This window comes from Osmerus eperlanus, unplaced genomic scaffold, assembly GCF_963692335.1.
Source record: "Osmerus eperlanus unplaced genomic scaffold, fOsmEpe2.1 SCAFFOLD_134, whole genome shotgun sequence".
Classification (NCBI taxonomy): domain Eukaryota; kingdom Metazoa; phylum Chordata; class Actinopteri; order Osmeriformes; family Osmeridae; genus Osmerus; species Osmerus eperlanus.
In genome coordinates this window covers 29,255-54,082 of record NW_026911979.1, presented here as the reverse complement: position 1 = coordinate 54,082, position 24,828 = coordinate 29,255, and the positions used below count along the sequence as shown (strand labels likewise).

The 24,828-nt window shown below is 53.0% G+C and overlaps 1 protein-coding gene across 3 annotated transcripts in view; it reads right to left on the bottom strand.

The window, feature by feature from the left end:
- The window catches only part of chchd6a (coiled-coil-helix-coiled-coil-helix domain containing 6a), a 36,024-nt gene that overhangs the window by 4,559 nt on the left and 6,637 nt on the right, over nucleotides 1-24,828 (bottom strand). For all 3 annotated transcript variants that reach the window (XM_062456127.1, XM_062456128.1, XM_062456129.1), the window contains exons 5-6: nucleotides 14,845-14,928; nucleotides 6,795-6,865 (exon numbers count right to left, since the gene is read on the bottom strand). In XM_062456127.1, coding sequence (XP_062312111.1) covers nucleotides 6,795-6,865; nucleotides 14,845-14,928 — 155 coding nt within the window. The remainder of the gene's footprint in view (nucleotides 1-6,794; nucleotides 6,866-14,844; nucleotides 14,929-24,828) is intronic.

Sequence of the window (24,828 nt, the reverse complement as noted above, 5' to 3'; positions counted from 1 at the left end):
GCCGGGCAGAAAATTGGTTTGCCGTAGTAACAGGAGTCCAGACCCCCTCCACCGAATTAAAGGTGAGGGAGTAAATAAAGTGATATTAACTCAGATCAACTGAGGAGAGAAACAGAGGGTTAGAGAGAGGAGAAGGAGGAGAGGGGGAGAGGGGAAGAGAGAGGAGAAGGAGGAGAGGGGGAGAGAGAGAGATGGAATGAGGGAGAGAGAAGTCAAACAGAAAGAGTAAGAGAGAAAAATTAAAGGGAGAGAAAGAGAGAGAAGAAAAGATAGAGAGAGAGAGAAGAAGAGAAAATCTGTCAGTCTGTGAGTGAGTGAGCGAGCGAGGGGTAATTTGTGCATTCTACATCTACAGTTAATTCAATATAAGGCAGTGAGATTAAGGCCTTAATTACGGAACATTGGGATATTTCTTAATCTCCTCAAACAACCGTCGGGCTGTAGAACAAAAGCCTCCTTCTGAGCATTCGCACCAGGCAGCACAGCTTAAAGAAACAAACGGAGCACAAACAACAAATAAACAACAAACAAACAGACCTATTTATCAGTACTGAAATGTAAATTCAAGATGGAGTCGTGTACAGTACACATTTAATTCTTTTGCCTTTTATGTTTATTTAGCAGACGCTTTTAGCGACGTAGAAATAGCGCGTATAGGAAAGTCGGCCCTGCCGAGTGCGTAGTTATGGTAAAGTTCGGTGTAGTTGTGGACGCGTCCTTCAGTCCCCTTCTCAAACTGGAATACAGTAGGAACTGGTCAATCATAACATATTTAGTCAGTTAAAACTTTTCATACAATGTTCATAAACAATGACACTAGCTAGCCTAGCTTAATGTTAGCCTAGCGATCTGTAAACAGACTTTAAAGATCCTGTAAAGTAAATTCCATGTTTTGCTTCTAAGTACATTATATACGTGTGAAATGAGTTCCTGAAAGCATGTGCAAAGCGCTAAAACTTTGTCACACTGAAATGTGGAGTTTAACCGAAGAACCGTTTCTCTTCCGTTTTCATATCAGGTTTTAATGGGCGGAGCCCAAAAATGCCCTATCTACGTCATTTTGCCCTATCTACGTCAGATCACTGAATGTCTCCTCCTGCTGTACTGTTATTGTAGCTTACATCAGCTAGCTAGCTAGCTTCAGGATGTCTCCCACCACCCGCAACTGCATCTTCCCTGGATGCAAGAACTCCAGCTGCGCTGCAACACCATTTAAGTTCCCTGTTGATAATGAAAGGAAAAATAGGTGGATAGATTTTGTGAAGAGCCACGCTCATGGAAAGCTTCGGATAAACTCCAACAGCCGCCTCTGCGCCACTGACCATTTCACGGCGGACAGTTTTAACATGGACCAGAGACAGACGGGGTTCACCAACACACGGCTTCTCTTGCAGCGCAGAGCTGTACCCAGCATCGCCCCTCCGGCCGTTCATCCTCCGGTCGCACCTGGACCATCCACCGCCGCCAGCAGTTCATCACTCAGTTCTGTGTGCTTGTTATAATTATACTAGATAACTTTTCCAGAGGTATCTCTGCTATAATTAGTGCAAACCGCTAACTTGATATTAGGCTACTCTGTGTAGAATGATGGTATTTTGGTGAAATGGTAGCTAATGTGCTAGAAGTAGTTGGAGAGCTCACTGTCTGCTGTCTCTGCTGTAAATGTTTACTCTTGTGTTACAGCTCAGGGGAACATTTCATTTATATGCATCTGTATGTTTCACTGATTGAACAAATAAATTCTAATTCTATACGGTTTTGTTCGGCTTGACATAGCGTCCATTATCTGGGTCGGAGGTAGGCACTAGGAAAGGATCTGTTAACAGAGTGTATGGTTTTATATATACAGACCAGGGGTGAACCAAATGTATGTGTGTTACTTGTAATCCTACTTTTATTAGTTATTTTATTGTAGAATCTTGGTTTAGTAAATTTGGGTCATTATTTGACTTGCTAATTTTACTTTGTCTAGGTCAGAGTTGGCGAACTCTGATAGCGTACAAGAACTCTGGTTGCGTGAAGTATTTAAACAAATATGTAAAACAATCTGTATTCTTGATCTGAGGCAAAGGATCTGTTAACAGAGAATACGGCCCATACTCTTGACCTGGGGCAAGGATCTGTTAACAGAGTGTATGGTTTTATATATACAGACCAGGGGTGAACCAAATGTATATGTTACTTTTAAGATGCATGTTTAAACTTGTTTTCTCTCTTGAACAGAGATCTTATTGGGATTTTTATTTTTGTTTGAATTGTTTATCACTTGTATTATTGTTTTTATTGATTTTATGTAAAGCACCTTGAGCTACAATTCTTGTATGAAATGTGCTATATAAATAAAGTCTTACTTACTTACTTACTAGGCAGCGAGGGGCGGAGCTTCAGCTCCTTCAGGCGACACGCCCCCCCAGTCTCAAGCAGAGAAGACTGCTGATTTTTTCACGATTTCAAAGCCTAATTTCACATATTTGTCGGTGTTATTTTTTCATTCGAATTTGGATGGGTAGTTAATAACACGTTATTCTGTGGTGTGGCGAACTTAAAACTAGTTTCCAGGTCCACTTTACAGGATCTTTAAGAGGGGGGAAAAGAGGTGCTTTTGCTAGCTGTGCCAATGCTAGCTAGCCTAGCCTACTATAGTCTGAAGCTTTAAAGCTTTAACGATCTGTTATAAGCATTCTGTCTGAGCATTCCACCCAGCTGCTAAACCAAGCACTTGTCCTCTCAAAGTTGGACTACTGCAACTCGCTGCTCGCCGGTCTCCCAGCATGCGCAACCCGCCCTCTCCAGAGGATTCAGAACGCGGCGGCCCGCCTGGTCTTCAATCTACCCAGACGCTCCCATGTTACCCCGCTCCTCATCTCCCTCCACTGGCTTCACGGCACGTATCAGATTCAAGACTCTGGTACTGACCTTCCGAGCGGTGAACGGGACTGCACCCGACTACATCAAGTCTCTCCTTCAGCCTTACACCCCCACCCGCCACCTACGGTCTTCTTCTGACAACCGTCTGGTGGTCCCACCGCTCAAGAGCGCCCGGTCCCAACACAAGCTGGGTCTCTCTTGGAACACTCTCTTGGAAGTCGCTTTGGATAAAAGCGTCTGCTAAATGCATAAATGTAAATGTATAAAACTAAAAGGTAGATAGTCTAGCCTACTGTTAGCCAAGAGCCTTAGTCATCTTTAGACTGTAAAGAGAGAAAATAAGCAGCTTTCAGAATCCCCTGACATCAACCAGCACCCATTAGTCCTGAGGCTATCTTAACTAGCCTAGCGTTAGCCTGGAGTTCTTCAATTAGACTATAACAGAGAGGAGACAACGTTGTTGCTAGCTGCGCTAATCCCCTGAAGTCAACCAAGCACTTATGCTAACGCTGCGCTAATCCCCTGAAGTCAACCAAGCACTGATGCTAACTAGCCTGGCCTAGCGTTAGCTCAGCCTTGGGCCCTAACTGATAACTTCCTCCTCAGCCCAGCTTTCCCCAACCAAGGCCTGACGAGGGCTGTGGGAGAGAGATAAATACATTAATCTCACTAGCGAATGAACATGGTAAACCAGCAAGCCACCACAACACACAAACACACACACACACTCATCTTATCTGATATATTCTGGAGGAGAAAGGTGTGACAGGAACTAGATTACAGTAGTGTTATCCAAACCTAGACGGTGGAGGGAGGGAGGTAGGGGGGAGGAGAAGAGGCGAAGCAGAGATGGAGGGAGGGAGGTAGGGGGGAGGAGAAGAGGCGAAGCAGAGATGGAGGGAGGGAGGGAGCGATGGAGAGCTAGAGAAAGAGAAGGGATGAGAGGGAGAGTGGAAGACAGAGTTCTGTCTTATCTACGGGTGTTGCTTCAAGGGCCATGCACTCTTGACAGCTTTTCAATTGACTGAGCAGGTCTCCCTCTCCTTTCTCTTCTCCTCCCCCCCCTTATACCTCCTCCCCCCTCTCTCCCCTTCTCCCCCCCCCCCCCTTATACCTCCTCCCCCCTCTCTCCCCTTCTCCCCCCCCCTTATACCTCCTCCCCCCTCTCTCCCCTTCTCCCCCCCCCTTATACCTCCTCCCCCCTCTCTCCCCTTCTCCCCCCCCCCTTATACCTCCTCCCCCCCTTTCTCCCCTCTCCTTCCAATCTTTCCTGCAGCACTGGGGATTCTTGTGCACTCTGGAACTCACTTAAATCTGTCAGTCCACCTCTCTCTCTCTCCACTCTCCTCTCATCCCCCCCCATCCCCAGTCCACCTCTCTCTCTCTCTCTCTCTGCTATCCTTCTCTCATCCCCCCATCCCCAGCCTCACCTGCCACAGCTCCCACTTACGACTGTCAGTTCACTTCTCTCTCTCCACTCTCCTCCTCTTAACTCTCTCTTCTCCTCCCTCCCTTTCCCCACCTCTCTTCTCCCTCTCTCCCTCCACTCCGCCTCTCCCTTCACCTATCTTTTCTTTTCCTCCCTCTCTCTCTCCCTCCACCCCTCTCTGCAGCCCAGTAGGAGAGGTCTGCAGTGGCCTGGCCTGGTGCCAGACACACCACCTGCAGTCAGCGAGCCACACAGCTAGTCAGTCAGACAGACACAGACAGCTAGTCAGACAGACAGACACACACAGCTAGTCAGACAGACAGACACAGACAGCTAGTCAGACAGACAGACAGACAGACACACACAGCTAGTCAGACAGACAGACAGACACAGACAGCTAGTCAGACAGACAGACACAGACAGCTAGTAAGACAAACAGACAGACAGACACAGACAGCTAGTCCGACAGACAGACACAGACAGCTAGTCAGACAGAGACAGCTAGTCAGACAGACAGACACAGACAGCTAGTCAGACAAACAGACAGACACAGACATCTAGTCAGACAGACAGACACAGACAGCTAGTCAGACAGACAGACATACAGAGACAGCTAGGTCAGACAGACAAGCACAGACAGACACAGAGAGAGCCACAGGAGAGGAGGAGGAGGAAGGGGGAGGAGAGGAGGGGGGAAGGAGGGGGAGGGGGGAGGAGAGGAGAGAGGGGGGGAGGCAGTGACAGCAATGACAGTCTGACATGGTACTCCCTGCCTCGCGGTAGCAGTCAAACCCCTCAGAGCACATCAGGGATTAATGTCCGGATTAGATCTCTCTCACACACGCACACACACACACACACACACGCACTCACACTTTCACAGTCTCTCTCACAAACACACACACTCACACAATTTCACAGTCTCTCTCCCTCTCACACACACACTTCCTCACACATTCACACTTTCACACTCTCGCTTTCTCTCTCACACACACACACACTTTCACACTTCCTCTCTCTCTCTCACACACACACACACGCACTCACACACTTTCACAGTCTCTCTCACAAACACACACACACACTCACACAATTTCACAGTCTCTCTCCCTCTCACACACACACTTCCTCACACATTCACACTTTCACACTCTCGCTTTCTCTCTCACACACACACACTTTCACACACTTCCTCTCTCTCACACACACACTTCCTCTCTCTCTCTCTCACACACACACACACACACTTCCTCCCTCCCTCACACACACTCAGGCGTGTGTGGCCGTCCTGTCCCTGTGTGTCTAAGCTCCGTGACAGCGCCGGAATGGCACTGCTAATACAAACACACTCAGCATCCCAAAGCCCCAGCCTTACACAGCCTCCACCCAAAGAGACCACTCATAATCCCACAGCCTCGTAATCCCACAGCCTCATAATCCCACAGTGCTTCAGTCCCAGTCAAATAGTCCTATAGTTATTCTACTTTATTTATTTTGATCACAATGCCATATTGTATATGTGTCTTTATGTCTGAGCTATATGTGTGTGTGCATAAGATTGTATGTGTGTGAGTGTATGTGTGTATGTGTTTCATTGAATTATATGGACTAGTTACCTAGGGCAACACAGACAAGACTCACACACACACAGTCCTCACACACACACGCTCACACACACTCACACGCGCGCACACACACTCACAGTCCTCACATACACACACGCACACACAGTCCTCACACACGCACACGCTCACACACACATTCACACACACTTACGGCAGCACAACATTGATATCTGTCCATCTGATGGAAGGGTGAGTCCCCATGTCTCCTGAAAACGTACTTCCTGTCAGACGCTGATGTCAACACACACACACACAAACTGTCAGTTGTGGATATCAAATCCCTAATCAGGCCCTCGGTCCTCCTCCTGGGATTACCAGTCCTAAACCCCAGGTGACTGGTCTCACTGTGTCACACACACACACACACACACAGTCCATCTCTGGTTGGATCTGCAGATTACGTTTTAGATTTCCTGTCTGAGACCTAGGGTGCACTTGGTTCTGTGTGTGTTTCCTCTGTTGTCAGACTGGCATCAAGAACGGCCTAAACAATCTCAAAATAGTGGGGGATTATCTGTGATATGATTATGTAATCTACCATAATCTAGAGAGCGTCCCTGCTAAAATACTGCTGGATTAAAGTATTACTGGTGCCCACAGAGTTCCCTTGAGGAATCCTGTATCCCAGGGCAACATCTGGAGAGACTAAACACAAGAAGTCTGTACAACAGAAGAAGTTTAATCCAATTAGAACGACCCACAGACAGACCCATTGATCAACCTGTACACTACATTACCCATAGACCAACCTGTACACTACATTACCCATAGACCAACCTGTACACTACATTACCCATAGACTTTCATGTAAACTATATTCACATACATGTCATAAATGCATTAATTTATATTAATATTAAATCAGAACTTACTTGATCCGAGCTTCTGACTTTGTGGCACCTTCATGGAACTGCTCGCAGGCTTGGCTGTAGCGCTCCAGGTTCTGAAAGACACACACACACACACACAAACACAGTTACTCATCAAGCCCTACATAGCTAAGATGCGGTGGACCTTGGAGCCCTGCGGTGGTTGGTAGAGAGAGAAAGGTTCACTTCCAGACCTCCACCTTGCTGGACCGGTGCCTCCAAAGTACAGGGAAGGATTTGAACCTGCAACCTCTCTATCAAAAGTCAAACGCGCACACACACACTCACACTGAGGTAATCTACACAACTTTCTTGTACTGGTTGGCAACATCTGTTACTGCTGTAGCCTGTCTCACTTCAGTACTGGGCTAGAGAACCTGTCTCTCATCAGTACTGGGCTAGAGAACCTGTCTCACATCAGTACTGGGCTAGAGAACCTGTCTCACATCAGTACTGGGCTAGAGAACCTGTCTCACATCAGTACTGGACTAGAGAACCTTTCTCACATCAGTACTGGGCTAGGAGCCTGTCTCACATCAGTACTGGACTAGAGAACCTGTCTCACAGCAGTACTGGGCTAGGAGCCTGTCTCACATCAGTACTAGACTAGAGAACCTGTCTCACATCAGTACTGGACTACAGAAACTGTGTCACATCAGTACTGGGCTAGGGAACCTGTCTCACATCAGTACTGGACTAGAAAACCTGTCTCACATCAGTACTGGGCTAGAGAACTTGTCTCAAATCACTACTGGGCTAGAGAACCTGTCTCACATCAGTACTGGGCTAGAGAACCTGTCTCAAATCACTATTGGGCTAGAGAACCTGTCTCACATCAGTACTGGGCTAGAGAACCTGTCTCACATCAGTACTGGACTAGAGAACCTGTCTCACATCACTACTGGCCTAGAGAACCTGTCTCACATCACTACTGGGCTAGAGAACCTGTCTCACATCACTACTGGGCTAGAGAACCTGTCTCACATCACTACTGGGCTAGAGAGATGTCAGCTCATGGCCTGGTGGAGTGTTGCAGGTTAACTGTGGAGCTCTAAGGCACACTAAGACCTTTACAGGAGTTTACCAGTGTGTGTGTGTGTGTGCAGTGTGTGTTTAGTGTAGCTATAATGGTGTTCAAGGGGAAGGTAAGTGGTTGTTATCGCAGGGGGAGAGATGAACAGCAGCAGTTAGGACTGCAGACAGATTGGAGGGAATAGCCATGGTGGGCACATAACATAAACACTAACACACACATACTGTACACACACACACAGTAGACACACACACAAACACATACTGAACACACACACACTGAACACGCACACACAGGCACAAACACACTCAGACACAGGCAAGGACATATACAAAAGCACCGGCACACATATGCCAGTCCAGAAACACACACACACACACACAGACTGGCAGCAGGTACACCCCCCCCCCCACACACACACAGACTGGCAGCAGGTACCCAGAGCGAGGCAGCAGCAGGTGAGTGATGGATGACAACACCAGTGAACCTCATCCTTGCATGAACATCAATTCCCAACATGCCTTGCTGGGGGTCAGTCCCTGTCATCGCTCTGCCCGTCTCACCTCGCTCCAGCAACCCCTCCATCACAGGGCCAAGGGAGGGGCAGGGGCGAGGGAGCTAGGGAGATGGGGGAGAGACAGGGGGGAGAGACAGGGGCAGGGGCGAGGCAGCTAAAGACATGGGGGAGAGACAGGGGCAGGGGCGAGGCAGCTAGGGAGATGGGGGAGAGACAGGGGGAGAGGCAGGGGCAGGGGCGAGGCAGCTAAAGACATGGGGGAGAGACAGGGGCAGGGGCGAGGCAGCTAGGGAGATGGGGGAGAGACAGGGGGAGAGGCAGGGGCAGGGGCGAGGCAGCTAGGGAGATGGGGGAGAGACAGGGGGAGAGGCAGGGGCAGGGGCGAGGCAGCTAGGGAGATGGGGGAGAGACAGGGGGAGAGGCAGGGGCAGGGGCGAGGCAGCTAGGGAGATGGGGGAGAGACAGGGGGAGAGGCAGGGGCAGGGGCGAGGCAGCTAGGGAGATGGGGGAGAGACAGGGGGAGAGGCAGGGGCAGGGGCGAGGCAGCTAGGGAGATGGGGGAGAGACAGGGGGAGAGGCAGGGGCAGGGGCGAGGCAGCTAGGGAGATGGGGGAGAGACAGGGGCAGGGGCGAGGCAGCTAGGGAGATGGGGGAGAGACAGGGGGAGGGAGCTAGATTTCACATAACATGATGATGTTGTTGGCCTGTATGCAAGTATGGGCAGAGGTGTTGCTGTGTTTCCAGACTGTGTTGTGAGTGTGTGTGTGAAGGAGTGTGTGTGTGTCTGTGTGTGAGTGAGTGAGTCTCTGAAGAGTGTGACTCCAGATAGACTCTGACCCAGATCCTTGTAACAGGAAGATCTCTTCATCCAGCAGAGGCTGCAGAGCCTAGCTTAGCTGTACCACCTGGGAGAACACACACACACACTTATATACACACACACACACACTTATATACACACACACACACACACACACTTATATACACACATTCTCATACACACACACACACACTCATACAGAGAATCAGTTCTAATTCCCTAAAACAATGTTAATCCCAAACACAGCTCCTGCTGAAAGCATAAACTCCTCTACACACACACACACGCACACACATACGCACACACACATACTCAGCCTCCAGACTCAGACTCCAGAGATTCCTCAATATTTAACCAACATAAACGGCCATCTGGGGCTGGAGGAGAGAGGCCGGGGAGAGAGGCTGGGGCTGGAGGAGAGAGGCCGGGGAGAGAGGCTGGGGCTGGAGGAGAGAGGCCGGGGAGAGAGGCTGGGGCTGGAGGAGAGAGGCCGGGGAGAGAGGCTGGGGCTGGAGGAGAGAGGCCGGGGAGAGAGGCTGGGGCTGGAGGAGAGAGGCCGGGGAGAGAGGCTGGGGCTGGAGGAGAGAGGCCGGGGAGAGAGGCTGGGGCTGGAGGAGAGAGGCCGGGGAGAGAGGCTGGGGCTGGAGGTTCCTCCATCAAATCCCCCGTTCTGAGGAGCCCCCCGTTGCCGTGGCAGCGTCACCGTCTTAGCCGGATTTGCCGGTGCTAATCTGGCAGCTGTCACCTGGCACGCGTCTCCTTGGCAACCACACACTCATCTGCCACCCATCCTTCCCTCCTTCCCGCACCCCTCCTTCCCTCACCCCTCCTTCCCTCACCCTGTTAGCCAGCCCGCCATTCAGACTCTAAAAGATACACATTTGTGCTCTTCTAATAATCTGCCATAAAGAATTTGGAATCCACAATTGACGACAGATTGCTACGCTACCCTAAGTATTGATGCAGCAAACACACACACACACACACACACATGCGTGCGCCAACACAGCAAAGTGTGGTGTGATGAAAGCGTTCAAGTTTACTTTCTTTAGAAGCCTAAACACACACACACACACTATTTCCATACGGAACTGACACGCAGCAGAAATCGAGTTTTTAATGCAGAAAAAAGCATGTCCAGCATTCTGCTATGAAGACTCCCCCTGTGAACTGCTGGCTGGTGCTAATGATAATGCTAACACAACCCCTGCAGTATGTCAGTCACACACACACACACCTCATAGTCCATGACATGTGCACACATTCATCTAGCATGCTGGGAAATTAATAATCCCGCTTTGGAGAAATAAATAAAAAATATAAAAAACACAATTAAAATGCATTCGTTTCCCCCCCTAAGCTTTGAAGTAAATGAATTTGTGATTGGCTGGCCGATGTGGACCCTAAGGGTCTGTGTGTGTGTGTGCTTGCATGCATGTATTATGTATGTGTGTGTGTGTATATGTGTGTGTTGTGTGTGCGTGTGATTGACCACTGGTCCTGTCCTCTGTTCAGCTCTGGCGTTCTGGTGGGGGAGGGGGGTTAGGGTTAGACTGGGGAGGGAGACTGGGCAGGGAGGGAGACTGGGGGAGGGAGGGAGGGAGACTGGGCAGGGAAGGAGACTGGGGGAGGGGGGAGAGAGAGAGGAACACTGGGGGAGAGAGACTGTGTCAAAGGAGTGAAGCCCTGTCAACAGCTCATCAACCATACCAGGCTGTCAGGATCTGAGCAGGATTATCATCTCGCACACACACACACACACACACACACACACACACACACACACACACACACACACACACACACACACACACACACACACACACACACTACCCTTCATCACCCTGCACCATCTTCATCACCCTGCACCATCTTCATCACCCTGCACCACCTTCATCACCCTCACTACCCTTCATCACCCTGCACCATCTTCATCACCCTCACTACCCTTCATCACCCTGCACCATCTTCATCACCCTCACCATCTTCATCACCCTGCACCACCTTCATCACCCTGCACCATCTTCATCACCCTGCACCATCTTCATCACCCTGCACCATCTTCATCACCCTCACTACCCTTCATCACCCTGCACCACCTTCATAGCCCTCACTACCCTTCATCACCCTGCACCATCTTCATCACCCTGCACCATCTTCATCACCCTGCACCATCTTCATCACCCTCACTACCCTTCATCACCCTGCACCACCTTCATCACCCTCACTACCCTTCATCACCCTGCACCACCTTCATCACCCTCACTACCCTTCATCGCCCTGCACCATCTTCATCACCCTGCACCACCTTCATCACCCTGCACCATCTTCATCACCCTCACTACCCTTCATCACCCTGCACCACCTTCATCACCCTGCACCATCTTCATCACCCTCACTACCCTTCATCACCCTGCACCACCTTCATAGCCCTCACTACCCTTCATCACCCTGCACCATCTTCATCACCCTGCACCATCTTCATCACCCTGCACCATCTTCATCACCCTCACTACCCTTCATCACCCTCACTACCCTTCATCACCCTGCACCACCTTCATCACCCTCACTACCCTTCATCACCCTGCACCACCTTCATAGCCCTCACTACCCTTCATCACCCTGCACCATCTTCATCACCCTGCACCATCTTCATCACCCTGCACCATCTTCATCACCCTCACTACCCTTCATCACCCTCACTACCCTTCATCACCCTGCACCACCTTCATCACCCTCACTACCCTTCATCACCCTGCACCACCTTCATCACCCTCACTACCCTTCATCGCCCTGCACCATCTTCATCACCCTGCACCACCTTCATCACCCTGCACCATCTTCATCACCCTCACTACCCTTCATCACCCTGCACCACCTTCATCACCCTGCACCATCTTCATCACCCTCACTACCCTTCATCACCCTGCACCACCTTCATAGCCCTCACTACCCTTCATCACCCTGCACCATCTTCATCACCCTGCACCATCTTCATCACCCTGCACCATCTTCATCACCCTCACTACCCTTCATCACCCTGCACCATCTTCATCACCCTGCACCATCTTCATCACCCTCACTACCCTTCATCACCCTCACTACCCTTCATCACCCTGCACCATCTTCATCACCCTGCACCACCTTCATCACCCTCACTACCCTTCATCACCCTGCACCACCTTCATAGCCCTCACTACCCTTCATCACCCTGCACCATCTTCATCACCCTCCACCATCTTCATCACCCTGCACCATCTTCATCACCCTGCACCACCTTCATCACCCTCACTACCCTTCATCACCCTCACTACCCTTCATGACCCTCACTACCCTTCATCACCCTGCACCACCTTCATCACCCTCACTACCCTTCATCACCCTCACTACCCTTCATCACCCTGCACCATCTTCATCACCCTCACTACCCTTCATCACCCTGCACCATCTTCATCACCCTCACTACCCTTCATCACTCTGCACCATATTCATCACCCTGCACCATCTTCATCACCCTGCACCATCTTCATCACCCTCACTACCCTTCATCACCCTGCACCATCTTCATCACCCTCACTACCCTTCATCACCCTGCACCATCTTCATCACCCTGCACCACCTTCATCACCCTCACTACCCTTCATCACCCTGCACCACCTTCATCACCCTGCACCACCTTCATCACCCTGCACCACCTTCATCACCCTCACTACCCTTCATCACCCTGCACCATCTTCATCACCCTGCACCACCTTCATCACCCTCACTACCCTTCATCACCCTCACTACCCTTCATCACCCTGCACCACCTTCATCACCCTCACTACCCTTCATCACCCTGCACCATCTTCATCACCCTGCACCATCTTCTTCACCCTCACTACCCTTCATCACCCTGCACCATCTTCATCACCCTGCACCACCTTCATCACCCTCACTACCCTTCATCACCCTGCACCATCTTCATCACCCTGCACCATCTTCATCACCCTCACTACCCTTCATCACCCTCACTACCCTTCATCACCCTCACTACCCTTCATCACCCTCACTACCCTTCATCACCCTGCACCATCTTCATCACCCTGCACCACCTTCATCACCCTCACTACCCTTCATCACCCTGCACCACCTTCATAGCCCTCACTACCCTTCATCACCCTGCACCATCTTCATCACCCTCCACCATCTTCATCACCCTGCACCATCTTCATCACCCTGCACCATCTTCATAACCCTCACTACCCTTCATCACCCTGCACCATCTTCATCACCCTCACTACCCTTCATCACCCTGCACCACCTTCATCACCCTCACTACCCACACACGACAAGATACCAGAACCACACACACACACAACAAGTTACCAGAACCACACACACACACACACACACACACACACGACAAGCCAACAGGACCACCACACTAAGAAGTCCTGATTCTGTAAATATTTCTCTCCCCCAAATCCTTTGTTTTCCCACAGTATGGAGCTGCTGGCGGGGATTGGACATGCTGGCTGCTCCAACTAAATGGATCTGAAGGGAAGCAACAGGATGGAAAATCACTAAGAGAGAAGAAAGCCTCTCTCTCTCCTCTGAGGGTGGAACAGCTAACACACACTAACACACACTCCACACTAACACACACCAACACACACTTTACCCAGCTGACACACTTTACAAACACACACTTTACAGATAACCTTTTGCTTCATTCAAACGAGGAGCGAAATGTTTCTTGTAACGTAGCAACCTTTCGTCATGGTAAACATTTCTAGTTTTTGCACACGCTCAGTAGCCATCACTAGCTAGCCCTAGCTTCACGATACATATTCAGACAGTCTGAAAACAAAACTAATGTTAGACAGCTAGCTTGCCAGCGAATGTTCCTGGAAAAATACCTGCAGCGCTACAGCCAGTTATCAGAAATCCTAATTACTACAACAAGTGAATAAATACATGATCCTAACCCATGTCTGACTGAGGTCTTCACACCCACAGCAGAGAACTACAACCGTGACATCAGCGAGGACTACTACTCTGTCATCAGCGACTACAACTCTACTCTACAACCCTGACTGTGAGCGTTTGGAAGACACGCCCCCAGAACAAAGAGCCCCTGAAGCCTCTGGTGAGGTGTACAGATCCTCTCCGCTCCAGTGGAAAAGCACCTTAATTCACCCTATTAAGACCTACAATTAGCCAAACACGTCTGTTATTTACAGACGTGCATCATCGTGCTTCGCTTAGCAACGCATCGCATCACTTCCTGTCAGCATGTGACCTCCCGGGATCACTGAGTGCAGATGACAGAAAACAAAAGGTGTGCCACACACGCACGTATGCACTTGCACACACACACACACACACCCACACACACACACGTATGCACTTGCACACACACACACAGCTTTTAGCACCACGCCAGCTAATGTCTTTCTCAGGAGGGTGCTAGTGGTGTGGGTGTGTATGAGTGTGTGTGTGTGTTTGTGTATGTGTGTGTGTGTGTTTGTGTATGAGTGTGTGTGTGGGTGGGTGTGTGTGTGTGTATGAGTATGTGTGTGTGTGTGTGTGTGTGTGTGTGTGTGTGTGTGTATGTGTGTGTGTGTGTGTGTGTGGGTGGGTGTGTGTGTATGAGTATGTGTGTGTGTGTGTGTGTGTGTGTGTGTGTGGGTGTGCTTACCCTCTTCTCCAGTTGGGACAGCTGCTCCTTGTAGAAGGCATCCAGGGCTTTCAGCTCAGCATCCTTCTTCTGAAGCTGTTGAGCCTGACACACACACACACACACACAGGTTAGACAGAGACCGAACACACACACACACACACACAGATTAGAGACAGAGACCAGACTCACACTTGTGTGAAGTAGAAAGGTACTGCAGCAGGAGACCAGAGGTACAGACATACAGAGGCATTGATACAGAAACACACAGACACTTAGAGAGACCAGGTGTGTTGAGACCAGGTGTGGAGAGGCCAGGTGAGGAGAGAGACCAGGTGAGGAGAGAGACCAGGTGAGGAGAGAGACCAGATGAGGAGAGAGACCAGGTATGGAGAGACCAGGTGAGGAGAGAGACCAGGTATGGAGAGACCAGGTGAGGAGAGAGACCAGGTGAGGAGAGACCAGGTGAGGAGAGACCAGGTGAGGAGAGACCAGGTGAGGAGAGACCAGGTGTGGAGAGACCAGGTGAGGAGAGAGACCAGGCGAGGAGAGACCAGGTGTGGAGAAACCAGTTGTGGAGAGAGACCAGGTGAGGAGAGAGACCAGGTGAGGAGAGAGACCAGGTGAGGAGAGAGACCAGGTGAGGAGAGAGACCAGGTGTGGAGAGAGACCAGGTGAGGAGAGAGACCAGGTGAGGAGAAAGACCAGGTGTGGAGAAACCAGTTGTGGAGAGAGACCAGGTAAGGAGAGAGACCAGGTGAGGAGAGACCAGGTGAGGAGAGACCAGGTGTGGAGCTGTCTTACATACTGGCCAAGAAAGGGCTGGATTGAGTATCCATGGTAACCAGCAGCAGCCTACAGGAGGAGAAAGTGGAGGGGGCAGATTGGGATGACGCTTATGAGAGGGGAGGAGGAGGAAATGCCAATAGATGGTTGTAGCACAGCAGGGGGTCTTGCTCTCTCTCTCACACACACACACACACACAGAGAGAGAGAGAGGAAGAGAAGTACAAAGGTAGGTAGAGAGCGAGAGAGAGAGAGCGAGAGAGCGAGAGAGCGAGAGAGCGAGAGAGCGAGAGAGCGAGAGAGCGAGAGAGCGAGAGAGCGAGAGAGCGAGAGAGCGACAGAGAGAGAGAGAGACAGAGAGACAGAGAGAGACAGAGAGAGAGAGAGAGAGAGGAGCACCCTGTAGTGCTGAATGTGTGAGTCTAACATCTAGAAGCCTGAAAAACACAGTGCAACAAAGCACAACCCCAAATTATACCCAGACACACACCAGCCCCTTACCCCTAACACACACACACGCAAAATCACCTCCATCAGCAGGCAGATCATATGCAATTTACAAGCAGGGTAGCTGTGGAGCGTGGAGAGTGGTCTGGCCGCACACACACACACACACACACACACACACACACACACATAGAAGTACACAGACACACACAAACAGGCACACATTCAGCTGTAATGCAAGGGAAACAGTCCATGCTGCAGCTGGTGAAATGATGAATATCAGATCAGGGAGGAGGGACGTAATATGTTATATTATCTGTCTGTCTTACCATCACATCTACATCCTCTGCTGGCTGGAGTCAGAGGAGGAGGAGGTGTGAGGAAGAGGAGGGGAGGTTAGATGGGGAGGAGGTGTGAGGAAGAGGAGGGGAGGTTAGATGGGGAGGAGGTGTGAGGAAGAGGAGGGGAGGTTATATGGGGAGGAGAGAAGGAAAGAAGCAAGGAGATAGTGAAGGAAACAAAACAAGACAGTGGTCACACAGAGAGAGAGAGAGAGAGAGAGAGACAGAGACAGAGACAGAGACAGAGACAGAGAGAGAGAGAGAGAGAGAGAGAGAGAGAGAGAGAGAGAGAGAGAGAGAGAGAGAGAGAGAGAGAGAGAGAGAGAGAAAAAGGAGAGATTTATCATCATTATCAGGACTAAATCACATCAAAACACATCGGCTGGCATTCATTAAAAGGTGGAAAATAGGAGGAGAGATTGGAGGGAGGAAGGAGGAAGATAGGGCAGAGAAAAACATGAAAGGTAAGACCCAACACTAGAGACGGAGGGAGAGAAAGGAGAGAGGGATTTTGGGGGAGAAGGGTGGAGGGAGAGAGGGGGTAAAAAGAAAAGGTGAAGAGAGAAAAATAGGATTAAAGGTGTGGAGAGCGGAGGAGAATTAGCAACAAGGACAAGAATAAAGAGGAGAGAAAAGAGAGAGAAGTAGAGGTGAAGAGAGAGACCAGGTGTGGAGAGAGACCAGGTGAGGAGAGAGACCAGGTGAGGAGAAAGACCAGGTGTGGAGAAACCAGTTGTGGAGAGAGACCAGGTAAGGAGAGAGACCAGGTGAGGAGAGACCAGGTGTGGAGAGACCAGGTGTGGAGAGACCAGGTGAGGAGAGACCAGGTGTGGAGAGACCAGGTGTGGAGAGCAGAGAGAGAGCAGGGAGCGCAGAGAGAGAGCAGGGAGCGCAGAGAGAGAGAGCAGGGAGCACAGAGAGAGAGAGCAGGGAGCACAGAGAGAAAGCAGGGAGCAGAGAGAGAGAGCAGGGAGCGCAGAGAGAGAGAGCAGGGAGCAGAGAGAGAGAGCAGGGAGCGCAGAGAGAGAGCAGGGAGCACAGAGAGAGAGCAGGGAGCAGAGAGAGAGAGAGCAGGGAGCAGAGAGAGAGAGCAGGGAGCAGAGAGAGAGAGCAGGGAGCACAGAGAGAGAGCAGGAGCAGAGAGAGAGCAGGGAGCGCAGAGAGAGAGAGCAGGGAGCACAGAGAGAGAGCAGGGAGCAGAGAGAGAGAGAGCAGGGAGCAGAGAGAGAGAGCAGGGAGCACAGAGAGAGAGAGCAGGGAGCACAGAGAGAGAGAGCAGGGAGCGCAGAGAGAGAGAGCAGGGAGCAGAGAGAGAGCAGGGAGCGCAGAGAGAGAGCAGGGAGCGCAGAGAGAGAGCAGGGAGCACAGAGAGAGAGAGCAGGGAGCAGAGAGAGAGAGCAGGGAGCGCAGAGAGAGAGCAGGGAGCAGAGAGAGAGAGCAGGGAGCAGAGAGAGAGAGCAGGGAGCGCAGAGAGAGAGCAGGGAGCGCAGAGAGAGAGAGCAGGGAGCAGAGAGAGAGAGCAGGGAGCAGAGAGAGAGAGCAGGGAGCGCAGAGAGAGAGCAGGGAGCGCAGAGAGAGAGCAGGGAGCAGAGAGAGAGAGCAGGGAGCGCAGAGAGAGAGCAGGGAGCGCAGAGAGAGAGCAGGGAGCAGAGAGAGAGAGCAGGGAGCGCAGAGAGAGAGAGCAGGGAGCGCAGAGAGAGAGCAGGAGCAGAGAGAGAGCAGGGAGCGCAGAGAGAGAGAGCAGGGAGCAGAGAGAGAGAGCAGGGAGCAGAGAGAGAGAGCAGGGAGCGCAGAGAGAGAGCAGGGAGCAGAGAGAGAGAGCAGGGAGCGCAGAGAGAGAGCAGGGAGCGCAGAGAGAGAGCAGGGAGCACAGAGAGAGAGCAGGGAGCACAGAGAGAGAGCAGGGAGCACAGAGAGAGAGCAGGGAGCAGAGAGAGAGAGCAGGGAGCACAGAGAGAGAGCAGGGAGCAGAGAGAGAGCACAGAGAGAGAGCAGGAGCACAGAGAGAGAGCAGGGAGCACAGAGAGAGAGCAGGGAGCACAGAGAGAGAGCAGGGAGCACAGAGAGAGAGCAGGGAGCACAGAGAGAGAGCAGGGAGCAGAGAGAGAGCACAGAGAGAGAGCAGGGAGCACAGAGAGAGAGCAGGGAGCACAGAGAGAGAGCAGGGAGCACAGAGAGAGAGCAGGGAGCAGAGAGAGAGCACAGAGAGAGAGCAGGGAGCACAGAGAGAGAGCAGGGAGCACAGAGAGAGAGCAGGGAGCGCAGAGAGAGAGCAGGGAGCACAGAGAGAGAGCAGGGAGCACAGAGAGAGAGAGCAGGGAGCACAGAGAGAGAGAGCAGGGAGCAGAGAGAGAGCAGGGAGCGCAGAGAGAGAGCAGGGAGCGCAGAGAGAGAGAGCAGGGAGCACAGAGAGAGAGAGCAGGGAGCAGAGAGAGAGCAGGGAGCGCAGAGAGAGAGCAGGGAGCGCAGAGAGAGAGCAGGGAGCACAGAGAGAGAGAGCAGGGAGCAGAGAGAGAGAGCAGGGAGCGCAGAGAGAGAGCAGGGAGCAGAGAGAGAGAGCAGGGAGCGCAGAGAGAGAGAGCAGGGAGCAGAGAGAGAGAGCAGGGAGCAGAGAGAGAGAGCAGGGAGCGCAGAGAGAGAGCAGGGAGCGCAGAGAGAGAGCAGGGAGCAGAGAGAGAGAGCAGGGAGCGCAGAGAGAGAGCAGGGAGCGCAGAGAGAGAGCAGGGAGCAGAGAGAGAGAGCAGGGAGCGCAGAGAGAGAGAGCAGGGAGCGCAGAGAGAGAGCAGGGAGCAGAGAGAGAGAGCAGGGAGCGCAGAGAGAGAGAGCAGGGAGCAGAGAGAGAGAGCAGGGAGCAGAGAGAGAGAGCAGGGAGCGCAGAGAGAGAGCAGGGAGCAGAGAGAGAGAGCAGGGAGCGCAGAGAGAGAGCAGGGAGCGCAGAGAGAGAGCAGGGAGCACAGAGAGAGAGCAGGGAGCAGAGAGAGAGAGAGCAGGGAGCACAGAGAGAGAGCAGGGAGCAGAGAGAGAGCAGGGAGCACAGAGAGAGAGCAGGGAGCACAGAGAGAGAGAGCAGGGAGCAGAGAGAGAGAGCAGGGAGCACAGAGAGAGAGCAGGGAGCACAGAGAGAGAGCAGGGAGCACAGAGAGAGAGCAGGGAGCAGAGAGAGAGCACAGAGAGAGAGCAGGGAGCACAGAGAGAGAGCAGGGAGCACAGAGAGAGAGCAGGGAGCGCAGAGAGAGAGCAGGGAGCACAGAGAGAGAGCAGGGAGCAGAGAGAGAGCACAGAGAGAGAGCAGGGAGCACAGAGAGAGAGCAGGAGCACAGAGAGAGAGCAGGGAGCACAGAGAGAGAGCAGGGAGCAGAGAGAGAGCACAGAGAGAGAGCAGGGAGCACAGAGAGAGAGCAGGGAGCACAGAGAGAGAGCAGGGAGCACAGAGAGAGAGTAGGGAGCAGAGAGAGAGCAGGGAGCAGAGAGAGAGAGCAGGGAGCACAGAGAGAGAGCAGGGAGCACAGAGAGAGAGCAGGGAGCACAGAGAGAGAGCAGGGAGCAGAGAGAGAGAGCAGGGAGCACAGAGAGAGAGCAGGGAGCACAGAGAGAGAGCAGGGAGCACAGAGAGAGAGCAGGGAGCAGAGAGAGAGAGCAGGGAGCACAGAGAGAGAGTAGGGAGCAGAGAGAGAGCAGGGAGCAGAGAGAGAGCACAGAGAGAGAGCAGGGAGCACAGAGAGAGAGCAGGGAGCACAGAGAGAGAGCAGGGAGCACAGAGAGAGAGCAGGGAGCACAGAGAGAGAGTAGGGAGCAGAGAGAGAGCAGGGAGCACAGAGAGAGAGCAGGGAGCACAGAGAGAGAGCAGGGAGCAGAGAGAGAGAGCAGGGGGAGCAGAGAGAGAGAGCAGGGAGCACAGAGAGAGAGCAGGGAGCACAGAGAGAGAGAGCAGGGAGCACAGAGAGAGAGCAGGGAGCAGAGAGAGAGAGCAGGGAGCAGAGAGAGAGAGCAGGGAGCAGAGAGAGAGAGCAGGGAGCGCAGAGAGAGAGCAGGGAGCAGAGAGAGAGCAGGGAGCACAGAGAGAGAGCAGGGAGCAGAGAGAGAGCAGGGAGCACAGAGAGAGAGCAGGGGAGCAGAGAGAGAGAGCAGGGAGCACAGAGAGAGAGCAGGGAGCACAGAGAGAGAGCAGGGAGCAGAGAGAGAGCAGGGAGCACAGAGAGAGAGCAGGGGGAGCAGAGAGAGAGAGCAGGGAGCAGAGAGAGAGAGCAGGGAGCAGAGAGAGAGAGCAGGGAGCAGAGAGAGAGCAGGGAGCAGAGAGAGAGAGCAGGGAGCAGAGAGAGAGAGCAGGGAGCACAGAGAGAGAGAGCAGGGAGCAGAGAGAGAGAGCAGGGAGCAGAGAGAGAGAGCAGGGAGCAGAGAGAGAGAGCAGGGAGCAGAGAGAGAGAGCAGGGAGCACAGAGAGAGAGCAGGGAGCAGAGAGAGAGAGCAGGGAGCAGAGAGAGAGCAGGGAGCACAGAGAGAGAGAGCAGGGAGCACAGAGAGAGAGCAGGGAGCAGAGAGAGAGAGCAGGGAGCACAGAGAGAGAGCAGGGAGCAGAGAGAGAGAGCAGGGAGCAGAGAGAGAGAGCAGGGAGCAGAGAGAGAGAGCAGGGAGCAGAGAGAGAGCAGGGAGCAGAGAGAGAGAGCAGGGAGCGCAGAGAGAGAGCAGGGAGCACAGAGAGAGAGCAGGGAGCAGAGAGAGAGAGCAGGGAGCAGAGAGAGAGAGCAGGGAGCAGAGAGAGAGCAGGGAGCGCAGAGAGAGAGCAGGGAGCGCAGAGAGAGAGCAGGGAGCAGAGAGAGAAAGCAGGGAGCAGAGAGAGAGAGCAGGGAGCAGAGAGAGAGAGCAGGGAGCAGAGAGAGAGAGCAGGGAGCAGAGAGAGAGAGCAGGGAGCACAGAGAGAGAGAGCAGGGAGCACAGAGAGAGAGCAGGGAGCAGAGAGAGAGAGCAGGGAGCACAGAGAGAGAGCAGGGAGCAGAGAGAGAGAGCAGGGAGCACAGAGAGAGAGCAGGGAGCACAGAGAGAGAGAGCAGGGAGCACAGAGAGAGAGCAGGGAGCACAGAGAGAGAGCAGGGAGCAGAGAGAGAGAGCAGGGAGCAGAGAGAGAGCAGGGAGCAGAGAGAGAGCAGGGAGCAGAGAGAGAGAGCAGGGAGCAGAGAGAGAGAGCAGGGAGCACAGAGAGAGAGCAGGGAGCACAGAGAGAGAGAGCAGGGAGCACAGAGAGAGAGTAGGGAGCAGAGAGAGAGAGCAGGGAGCACAGAGAGAGAGAGCAGGGAGCACAGAGAGAGAGAGCAGGGAGCACAGAGAGAGAGAGCAGGGAGCACAGAGAGAGAGTAGGGAGCGCAGAGAGAGAGCAGGGAGCAGAGAGAGAGAGCAGGGAGCAGAGAGAGAGAGCAGGGAGCAGAGAGAGAGAGCAGGGAGCAGAGAGAGAGAGCAGGGAGCAGAGAGAGAGAGCAGGGAGCAGAGAGAGAGAGCAGGGAGCGCAGAGAGAGAGCAGGGAGCAGAGAGAGAGCAGGGAGCAGAGAGAGAGAGCAGGGAGCACAGAGAGAGAGAGCAGGGAGCACAGAGAGAGAGCAGGGAGCAGAGAGAGAGAGCAGGGAGCAGAGAGAGAGCAGGGAGCAGAGAGAGAGAGCAGGGAGCAGAGAGAGAGAGCAGGAGCACAGAGAGAGAGAGCAGGGAGCACAGAGAGAGAGAGCAGGGAGCACAGAGAGAGAGCAGGGAGCACAGAGAGAGAGCAGGGAGCAGAGAGAGAGAGCAGGGAGCAGAGAGAGAGAGCAGGGAGCACAGAGAGAGCAGGGAGCGCAGAGAGAGAGCAGGGAGCAGAGAGAGAGAGCAGGGAGCAGAGAGAGAGCAGGGAGCACAGAGAGAGAGCAGGGAGCAGAGAGAGAGAGCAGGGAGCAGAGAGAGAGAGCAGGGAGCACAGAGAGAGAGCAGGGAGCGCAGAGAGAGAGCAGGGAGCACAGAGAGAGCAGGGAGCAGAGAGAGAGCAGGGAGCAGAGAGAGAGAGCAGGGAGCAGAGAGAGAGCAGGGAGCACAGAGAGAGAGCAGGGAGCACAGAGAGAGCAGGAGCAGAGAGAGAGCAGGGAGCGCAGAGAGAGAGAGCAGGGAGCGCAGAGAGAGAGCAGGGAGCAGAGAGAGAGCAGGGAGCACAGAGAGAGAGCAGGGAGCACAGAGAGAGAGCAGGGAGCAGAGAGAGAGAGAGCAGGGAGCACAGAGAGAGAGAGCAGGGAGCAGAGAGAGAGAGCAGGGAGCAGAGAGAGAGAGCAGGGAGCACAGAGAGAGAGAGCAGGGAGCACAGAGAGAGAGAGCAGGGAGCAGAGAGAGAGAGCAGGGAGCAGAGAGAGAGAGCAGGGAGCAGAGAGAGAGCAGGGAGCACAGAGAGAGAGCAGGGAGCACAGAGAGAGAGCAGGGAGCGCAGAGAGAGCAGGGAGCGCAGAGAGAGAGCAGGGAGCACAGAGAGAGAGCAGGGAGCAGAGAGAGCAGGGAGCACAGAGAGAGAGCAGGGAGCAGAGAGAGAGAGCAGGGAGCAGAGAGAGAGAGCAGGGAGCAGAGAGAGAGAGCAGGGAGCACAGAGAGAGAGCAGGGAGCAGAGAGAGAGCAGGAGCACAGAGAGAGAGCAGGGAGCAGAGAGAGAGAGCAGGGAGCAGAGAGAGAGAGCAGGGAGCACAGAGAGAGAGAGCAGGGAGCAGAGAGAGAGAGCAGGGAGCAGAGAGAGAGAGCAGGGAGCACAGAGAGAGAGCAGGGAGCACAGAGAGAGAGCAGGGAGCAGAGAGAGAGAGAGCAGGGAGCACAGAGAGAGAGCAGGGAGCAGAGAGAGAGCAGGGAGCACAGAGAGAGAGCAGGGAGCAGAGAGAGAGAGAGCAGGGAGCAGAGAGAGAGAGCAGGGAGCACAGAGAGAGAGCAGGGAGCACAGAGAGAGAGCAGGGAGCACAGAGAGAGAGCAGGGAGCACAGAGAGAGAGCAGGGAGCAGAGAGAGAGCAGGGAGCGCAGAGAGAGAGCAGGGAGCACAGAGAGAGAGCAGGGAGCAGAGAGAGAGAGCAGGGAGCGCAGAGAGAGAGCAGGGAGCACAGAGAGAGAGCAGGGAGCAGAGAGAGAGAGCAGGGAGCACAGAGAGAGAGCAGGGAGCAGAGAGAGAGAGCAGGGAGCAGAGAGAGAGCAGGGAGCACAGAGAGAGAGCAGGGAGCACAGAGAGAGAGCAGGGAGCAGAGAGAGAGAGCAGGGAGCAGAGAGAGAGCAGGGAGCACAGAGAGAGAGCAGGGAGCACAGAGAGAGAGAGCAGGGAGCAGAGAGAGAGAGCAGGGAGCGCAGAGAGAGAGCAGGGAGCACAGAGAGAGAGCAGGAGCAGAGAGAGAGAGAGCAGGGAGCAGAGAGAGACAGCAGGGAGCAGAGAGAGAGAGCAGGGAGCACAGAGAGAGAGCAGGGAGCGCAGAGAGAGAGCAGGGAGCACAGAGAGAGAGAGCAGGGAGCACAGAGAGAGAGAGCAGGGAGCGCAGAGAGAGAGCAGGGAGCAGAGAGAGAGAGCAGGGAGCACAGAGAGAGAGAGCAGGAGCACAGAGAGAGAGAGCAGGGAGCACAGAGAGAGAGAGCAGGGAGCGCAGAGAGAGAGCAGGGAGAGAGAGAGAGCAGGGAGCGGAGAGAGAGAGCAGGGAGCAGAGAGAGAGAGCAGGGAGCGCAGAGAGAGATCAGGGAGCACAGAGAGAGAGAGCAGGGAGCAGAGAGAGAGAGCAGGGAGCGCAGAGAGAGAGCAGCCTCTAGTGTCTTTCTGGGGAACTGCAGCCTCCCGATCAGAGAGGAGAGGCAGCAGCTGATAACCTTGATAGAGAGAACATTTGAGTGCTCTCACAGGTAGATAAAAGTACACAGGGTCTTGGCCAAGCTGCGCTGTGTGTCTGTGAGGGTGGTGTGTGTGTGTGTGTGTGTCCAGCCTTATCAAAGGCAGCCTGGAAGGCTACACACAAACATACCTACACACACCTAACCCTACACATACAGTACACACGCACAAACATACCTACACACACCTAACCCTACACATACAGTACACACGCACAAACATACCTACACAAACCTAACCCTACACATACAGTACACACCAGGGATGGAAATTAAATTTTTTGTCCACCGGCCACTGTGGCTGGTGGATTTCAAAATCTACCAGCCACTCAATGTTTTTACCAGCCACTTTCTTGTTTTTAACCGACAATGTGTAACTGCATGTGAAAATTAATACTACAAGATCTACAATACTTAAGCAGTTTATTTAATCTCAAGTCTCAATGAAACACTGACACTTTCTCTTTCTCTCTTATACATACACAAACCACGAACTGATATACATTTCATTAAATGAGTGATGAATGAAACTATTAGTTTTGGCATCTTCTGAAGCGTGTTGACGACATACAGAGCAGTACA